Source organism: Rousettus aegyptiacus, unplaced genomic scaffold (assembly GCF_014176215.1).
Source record: "Rousettus aegyptiacus isolate mRouAeg1 unplaced genomic scaffold, mRouAeg1.p scaffold_m13_p_19, whole genome shotgun sequence".
Classification (NCBI taxonomy): domain Eukaryota; kingdom Metazoa; phylum Chordata; class Mammalia; order Chiroptera; family Pteropodidae; genus Rousettus; species Rousettus aegyptiacus.
Window position 1 is genome coordinate 5,022,515 of NW_023416294.1, and position 7,671 is coordinate 5,030,185.

The following is a 7,671-nucleotide window of genomic DNA, read 5'->3' on the forward strand; positions in this document are numbered from 1 at the left end:
CCTGGTGGCACGGAAGGAAATTTGAAGAAAGACCCGGACCTTCTACATGGTCTCCTTCCTTTGAAAAGAAGACTGGGAGGGTCCCCGAAGCATAGTCGAGAAACCGTCACCAACCCATGTTATGGTGCTATGATGATGGTGACGATGGTGATGGTGATGGTGACGGTGATGGTGATGATGGTGACGATGGTGACGATGGTGACGATGGTGATGGTGGTGATGCTGCTGCTGCGTGACTCTAGACAGACAGACAGACAGACAACAACTGTCGACTGCTACACCCCTCCCTCTGGGCGTAGCTGTAGGTCCACGATGTTGGTTCGCATCTGCATGAGTCGGGGTGCTGCAGAGGCACAGCGCCCGTGGACGTGGGTCTGTGCAGAGCCGCACGTGTTTCCGGAACTGGCTCGTGTGGCCGTGCAGGCTGAGCGGTCGCCCTCCGCAGCGGGGACCCGCGGGCCACAGACCCGCAGAGGCGCTCGCTTCTGCAGGCCGTCTGGGGGCGGGATCCTTCCTAGGTGCGACCGGGTCCCCATCGCTGACACGTGCTGGACGGGTCGTGCCGCGGCACACCACAAACTGTCACCACTCTGTTTCTTGACGGACACAGAGCCCCTCACCCCAACCACTCCGGACGCTCCAGAACCCGCTTAGAAAGCCCTTCCTTCACACGCTGAGCCCCGACAACCGCCAGGCGCTCGGAGTCCCAGACCAGAGACAGACACATGCGTGTGCCGTGTGGACGCGCGTCAGCACACGCGCGTGCACACCGGGAGCGTGTCCGCACGCCCGCCGTCCCGGCTTCACCGCGCTTTCACGGTACTCTCCCTTCTAAGGAGATGCAGACATCCGCACGCACGGGCGTAGACGGGTGTCACACACACACGTCTCCATTCATTATCGCAAGACGCAGCTGCGTGCGGCCACAGGTCCTGCACTGCGAGGGGGCGGACGCCCCGGCTCACTGCGGAGAAGCATCTGGCAGCCGCGCAGACGTCGCCCCGCTAAACGGGAGGACGACAGTGCCCAGTATCCCCCGGTGCACACGCCGCGGCTGTGAAAAACACTGAGTCGCGTGTATGCAACCTGCAGGGATACGTCCGCGACTCAGGCGCTCTCCACGTGCTCCCTCATCGCTCTCTATGTTGTCACTTTAATGTTCGGCGACAGCTGACACTGCACTTCGTATCAGCTGCGAGCGTGTAGCTCCGTGGTGACACATTCGTGTAACTCACGCAGGGACCCCGCCATGGGTCTTGCCCCGCCTCGCAGCACGCGTGGTGGTCACAGGGTCACTGACAATATGTCTCGCGACCGCTGGGATTCCAAAGGACAAACCGGCCGTTGCGACACATCTCTAAGGGGACAGAGAAGGAAGACGCCGAGGACGGAACAGAGCGAAGGGCGCCGAGCGCGTGTTTGTGGGCCTCCGCTTTTACAAAAGTCCAGCCCAACGGGAAACAACGACGAGTGACCGTGTCTCGTCACGAGGAGACGGCACTCAGCACAGATCACTGAGAAGGCACTCAGTGAGGCGGCGTGAGCGCATCAGGGCACCTGCCTCGCGCCGTCCTTGTCCTCGGCAGAGGCGAAGCCCCCTCCCAGGGCCCAAGGGCGCAATGCTGGGCTGTTTGTTCTGAAACCCTTGCTAGTCTGAGGCCCTTGAAACTTTCCAGAACAAGATCACAGTCGTCAGAACACTTCCTGGGAGAGGGGACAAACCCATTTCCAAGGAAGTCTGAGGTCCTGCCCACTGGGCACCGTCTCCTGCTCTGGTAGGGAATTCTTGGGGGTTTCCAGTCCCCACCTCCCACTGTGGGATGGGATGCGGCTGCCTGAGGCCCCCTCCGGGGACCGAAGTCCCCAGGACTAGGTCTGCTGGGGGCGGTGGCCCATCGTACAGAGGGGGGCCATGGAGCCAGCCCATGCACCCAACGGCCGCTCAGCTGTGTTCAGGTCGACCTGGTGCTGTCTCCCTGGGGGACACTCACATTTGGGGACGCTCATACCAAACCTGGTGTGTGGTGGATCCGACCTTGAAATCTGAAGGGAGCTTCTCTGTCCCCGCCTGTGAATTCAGCCGGCAGCTCTCGCGTCCACGTCCAGAGCAGAAGCCTGCGCGCCCGTGCGCTGTCTGCACACAGCAGTGCCCAGGCGCTGAGTGGCTCGGGGGTGGGACTGGTGTCCTCGAGCTGGAAACAAGAAAGGGGACCGGGGTATCAGGACGGGGGGCTGGGGTCTCAGGACAGCAGGCCAGGGGATCAGGACGGGCACCGGGGTCTCGTCTGGAGCCCCACTGAACACTGAGTGCAGGGACAGCAATGTCAGGGGGCGGCAGGGCAGAGGCCCCTGTGGACTGTCTCCGCTTACAGGGGCAGGGCGAGGGCATTGGAGGGGCTCTGCTGGCCCCCCTCCCCCGACACGCACAGAGCCTTCGGCTTGCGAGCGGTGGCGGCGCACAGTGGCACACGGTGGCTCAGCAGTGGGTGCTGCCATCCCAGCTGGGGAATCCCGGGCTTGGGGTTCTGTCCTTCCCTACAAACCCCGTGGCGGAGGCATGTCCCCAAAGCAGGAGACGCAGAGGAGGCAGGGAGGGCGGGGCTCAGAGACCAGGTGGCCCAGCGGGAAGGTGGCGACTGCTGTGGTTTGCGTTGGCCCCCCTGCCCCCGGCTGTCTCGGCCGCCCCACGACGGACTCTGCCACCGGGACACGTGTGAGGTCCGTCTGAGCCTTGGTCTCTTAGTCTCTTCACCGGTAAGTGGAATGACAAACGCTCCTTGCTGCAGGGTGCATGGGGCGCCAACGGGTTCAAACGACGAAGCCATTAAAACAATGCGATTCGCGGGTGGGAAGCTCCACGACCTGCCGTGAAGTCTGTTCACACCCGCGTCACAAGTGCGTGATCGGCGGCTGCGTTTGGACGTGTGTGTTTCCGGGGCGGGCACCTCCCCCGTGGCCTGCTGCCCCCCGGTGCTCCGTCTGCCCCCCTTGCCGTGGGCCCCGTCGTCGCCGCCTGCCACATCGTCTGCCGAAGACGCCAGCCCCCTGCGGAGACGCCCCGTGTCCTCTCCCGTGGCCGTCCCATCTGCGCCCTGCTCACTCATTGCGGGCACCTTCTCTTCTCTTCCACGGTTCGATTTCTCTGCCCTAGTCTCAGATCAGGGGCCCTGCCCGGTCCCCGTCTCTGTGCCCTGCCTGGAGATCTGCCCCGAGCTTCCAGCTGGAGACTGGAGCAGTCGGTGTTGTCCGGCCAGAGTCCCGTCTCTCAGCGTTACTGTCCTGTGCTGTACGGACTTCAGTGACTTCAAATTAACCATCTTGTGTTCTGTGGGGTTGAGTGGTGCCCCCCCCCCAAATCTGCATCAAATGGATCCAAGAGAGGAGGTCATCGTAGACTGGGTGGCCCTAAACCAATGGCAGTGTCCTTATAACAGAGGGGGACACAGACACAGAGGAGAGGAGGGAGGCAGAGAGAATTGGAGGAGGGGGGAGAGAGAGGGAGTTTTGGAAGCAGGAGGGAAAGGGGGACGCAGAGCAGAGACCGGAGCGTGGCTCTCAGGCCCCGTGCTCTGGGCTGAGAGCCGCCCGCCTCCTCTGCTGGCACCGCTGGGAGGCGCAGCCTCAGGGACAAGGCCGTGTCCTGGGTGGGGACTTTCCTCTCTCCTGGCCCGCAGCTCCCTGGGAGCTGAGACAGCTGCGGTCACAGCGGCCCCTCCTCCTCCTCTGCTCGAGGGCGGGAGTAGGCGTGAGGCGTTGGGCGGGACCGGACCGGCAGCGCTGAGCGCGGTGTCCCGAGAGCTACACCAGGGACAGGTGCCTTTGACGAGTGGGTGTCTGTGACGCTGGGGTGAGCAAGGCCATGACGGAGGGTGTCCGGGTCACGTCCCCCGCCCAGCACGCAGGGAGGTGAGGAGATACTCCCACCCACCCACGTACGAGAAGCGTCTGGAAATTATCTGTAAAACCATTACGTAATCCAAGGGGTGTCTCATCGACGATGGCCTAAGTGACGATGACACGCAGATCGCTTCCGAACAGAAGGCTCCCTCCTCGATTGTGCAACCGGATGCGGACGCCGCGCTCAAGCTGAACTGAGGCACGTGTGAGACAATAGAGGGGACCCTCCCAGGGGACCCGCCGAGGGGCCCAGCCAGGCCCACAGGGTGGGGAGCGGAGCCGCCGTGGGGACGGTCTTCCAAGTCTGCTCGTCTTCATTGTCATGCAGCACTCTGTGCCCGGACCGTGCAGGAAGGTGACACTGGTGACGGGGACCCCGCGCCTCGTCCCCGAGCGGCCTTCGCTGTGCTCGTCTAAAGAGCGAGCAGCCCCTGTCCTTGTCCTTGGCCTTGACACTTGTGCGTCCTTGCCCAGCAGTGCTGGATAAAGCCCTGGGAGCCGCCGCGCGCGGGGAGTTCACATTTCAGATAACAAAGGAAGGTTCGCGCGAGCCTGCCTGTGAGGCCGCAGCCCCCTGCTAAGCCCGGCTGAGGGGACAGGGCGGGCCCACCGCGGGGCTGGCCACCTGTTCACCCCCTCCAGGCCGCCGCGTGGGGACACGGACGGTCAGCAGAGGGAACACACGCTGTGCGTTCCGGCTGCACGGATGCTGCTCACGGTGCGTTTACCGTGCACCGCAGATGCCCACTGCGGCCTCTGCTAGTGAGCCCAGCGGTCCCCTGCTGGGACGCGGTGACTAAGCGTGGCTCCTGGTCCCCGTGTGCACAGCCCGCTCTGACCCATCCTGAGTGCTCACGCTGATCCCCACAGAGTCCTGCCTCCGCTCTGCTTGAAACTCACCTCCTTGCAGGTGGAACCTTCCTGTTTCACATGACCTTCACCCTGTGACCCTGTGACCCCGTGCCACACGGCCCCCCACCGCTGCACCTACCGTCTGCTGCCTGCCCTGCACTGAGGTGTTCCCCACGGGGGTCCTGCCCCCAGGGGACACGTGGCAGTGTCTGGAGACGTGGTCACAAATAGCGGGGGACGGGAGGGATGCTCCTGGCACCTGGGGGGAGGAGACCGCGGAGGCCGCTCCCCTTCCTAGGGTGCCCAGGTCACCCCATGCCAGTCATGAGCCCGGACGTCACTAGGGGAGATTGACACACTCTAGTTTAGCACGTGAGAGTCTGTGACTGTGGTCTATCCATCCGTGCATCATTTATGTCCATCCATCCGTCCATCATCTACCTGTCCATGTATCACATCCATCCATCCATCATCATCATCTCCCGTGTATCTGTCTCTCTGTCTACTCATCTTTCTCTGTAACGTGTCATCTGCCCGTCTACCCATCCTCTCTCTCTCTCTGCCACCGGTCATGCACCCACCGACCTTTCTATCATTTATCTCCTTTCCAGCTATCCGTGTATTACGTATCAATCTATGTGCCCACCCATCCATCCACTTATCCGTCTGTCGAGTCGTCATCCGTCTCACCTGTGTGCAGCAGCCGTTCAAAACGGGGGCTGATCTCTTTCCTCCATGGGACATGTGACAATGTCGAGATATTTTTTGTCACGAGTGGGGGACGGTGCTCCTGGACCTGGTGGGTGGGGACCAAGGAGGCCGGCTGCCTTTCTCATCACCACGGGCCTCGTGGATTCGTGCTGATCACGCCGTTGGCCGCTCGGGGCAGCTGGCCAGGGCACAGCCTCTCAGGCTCGGACACTTCACGCACGAGGACACGATGGCTGCTCTGTCCGTGCCCCACAGAGGAAGACACAGCACTTTGATCATTGTGTCCCAGGAGCACGACCGGGGTGATGGCCGGATTCAGCGCGCATCTCGCTGGAGTGCACACGTGGAAGCCCTGCCCCCGCAGCAGCCCTGTGAGCCGGGGCTTCCAGCAGGCCACCGGGGTAGGAGGACGGATGGGGAGCAAGGCCATGATGGCACCAGTGACCCGAGTGGACGGGATTGGCACAGCGGGGTCTCTGCCACGTGAGCACCCAGCGGGGGCCCGGTGCCTGCTGTGACCCAGGAAGACGGTGCTCACTGGACCCGGTCCTGCACATCCAGCTTCCAGGGCCATGAGACACATCTGTCCTTTATGCCACCCCGTCTGCGGTTGTGGGTCCCCAAGGCTGACGTCCCCATGACAATCTACAACGCAGGTGTTCCTATTGATTGGGGAGGTTTCCGTCACCGCGCTGAGCAAGGCGTGCACGTGAGAGGACGACGTGTTCTCTGTAGTCAGCCTGCCGTGTCCTCGGCCTGGTGGCCGTGCTCGTCACCCACGCAGGGGGCAGCAGCGGAGCAATCACGGGAACCTGTCACCGAGGGACGCAGGGAGCAGACGCCGCGCCTTGTGTGAACACGGAAACCAGGGGCAGCTGCAGACAGACACGGGAGGAAGGACACACGGGAAGCTACGGCCTGGGCCCAAATGAGAACGACCCAGGGTGGCCAGAGAGCGACTCCGGGCCCGGTGAGGACGCGGTGGACGCAAACGCCACGGCCACGCCCTGCGGGGACAGAAAGGCAGGGGGTCTGCACGTGCTGTATGGGACGTTTTCTGTCTCACGCAGCTACGCGGCTAATGTACAAAACCACCCCATGTGCTTAAGTCACATACGACGTACACAGCAATCAGTGAACCTTACATACATCGTATGAGATACTTCATATGACACGTGCTTTCACGAAATACATACTTTCATATGTTCTATATATTCACATACGTGTATCTATAACAGAAAACATCTACTTTTCTGTAACATATATGGTATAGACTATTTATGATGTATATGTAATATATACTCATATGCAATATATATTGCATTTTATACATTACATAGATATGTATGTTTATATAATAGAAAATATGTACCTTTATGTAATAGATGTGTGCTTTTATAAATTTCTTATGTAATATGCATTTGTGTAATATTTACAATTACCTATAACAGATGTTTACTTACTATATTTTCATGTGATATATTTTATATACATTACACATATTTACATGTCATAATGCAATTTTATGTAACATGTAGAACTAATATATGTATTATATTACGTTACATCACATTATATTTTTGATTATATGTTAAAAGCACAAACCTAAGTCTAGTTAGACTCGGAGAGTACCGATCTGGATCAATTTCATGTTTGAAGGGATCGCGTCCACCCAGAATCTTGGGACGGGACCTTATTTGGAAACCGGGTCTGTGCAGATGTGATTAGCGAAGGGTCTGAGGTGAGTCCTCCTGGTGCAGGTGGCCCTAAACCCCGTGACAATGTCCTTATAAAGGACAGAAGGGGAGAGACAGAGACACAGAGGAGACGAAGGCAGCGAAGGTAGAGACGCGGCCACCAGCCCAGGACGCCTGGGCCCCACACGCTGGGGAGGACCCTCCCCTGGGGTCTCCGAAGGGAGCGAGGCCCTGGGACACCTGCATGTCACAGCGCTGGTCTCCAGGACGGGGGGAGGACGCATGTCTGTTGTTCGAGGCAGCCTGGCTGTGGCAGGGTGTCATGGCCACCGCAGACACTCACGTGCTGGTTTTCGGGGGGCTGGAGGTGGCCTGGGAGCGGATGCCCCGGGCCTTGCGCCTGCAGTAGCTGCACCCACAGCGACCTGCTGTGCTCCCGGCGGTGGCAGCAGAAGGGACACGTGCCCCCCCTACTCCATGCAGCCCGACGGCGTGTGTCCCGGGTGGATGTCCC

The 7,671-nt window shown here is 60.4% G+C and overlaps 1 protein-coding gene across 1 annotated transcript; it reads right to left on the reverse strand.

Annotated features, from left to right (window-relative positions):
* Positions 1 to 1,398: 1,398 nt before the first annotated feature.
* On the reverse strand, positions 1,399 to 3,808 carry LOC107512609. The gene is made up of 2 exons (XM_016148345.2): positions 2,371 to 3,808; positions 1,399 to 2,192 (listed from the first exon to the last, which is right to left on the reverse strand). Exons 1-2 carry the CDS (start codon positions 3,102 to 3,104, stop codon positions 1,988 to 1,990), a joined length of 939 nt encoding a protein of 312 aa, XP_016003831.2. The 5' UTR covers positions 3,105 to 3,808; the 3' UTR covers positions 1,399 to 1,987.
* Between the last annotated feature and the right edge of the window lie 3,863 nt (positions 3,809 to 7,671).

Coding starts and splice junctions, on each gene's coding strand:
- LOC107512609 (XM_016148345.2), bottom strand. CDS start 3,104: ATGAGTGAGCAGGGCGCAGATGGGACGGCCACGGGAGAGGACACGGGG. Junction 2,193..2,370: donor AATGCCCTCGCCCTGCCCCT/GTAAGCGGAGAC, acceptor TCTTGTTTCCAG/CTCGAGGACACCAGTCCCAC.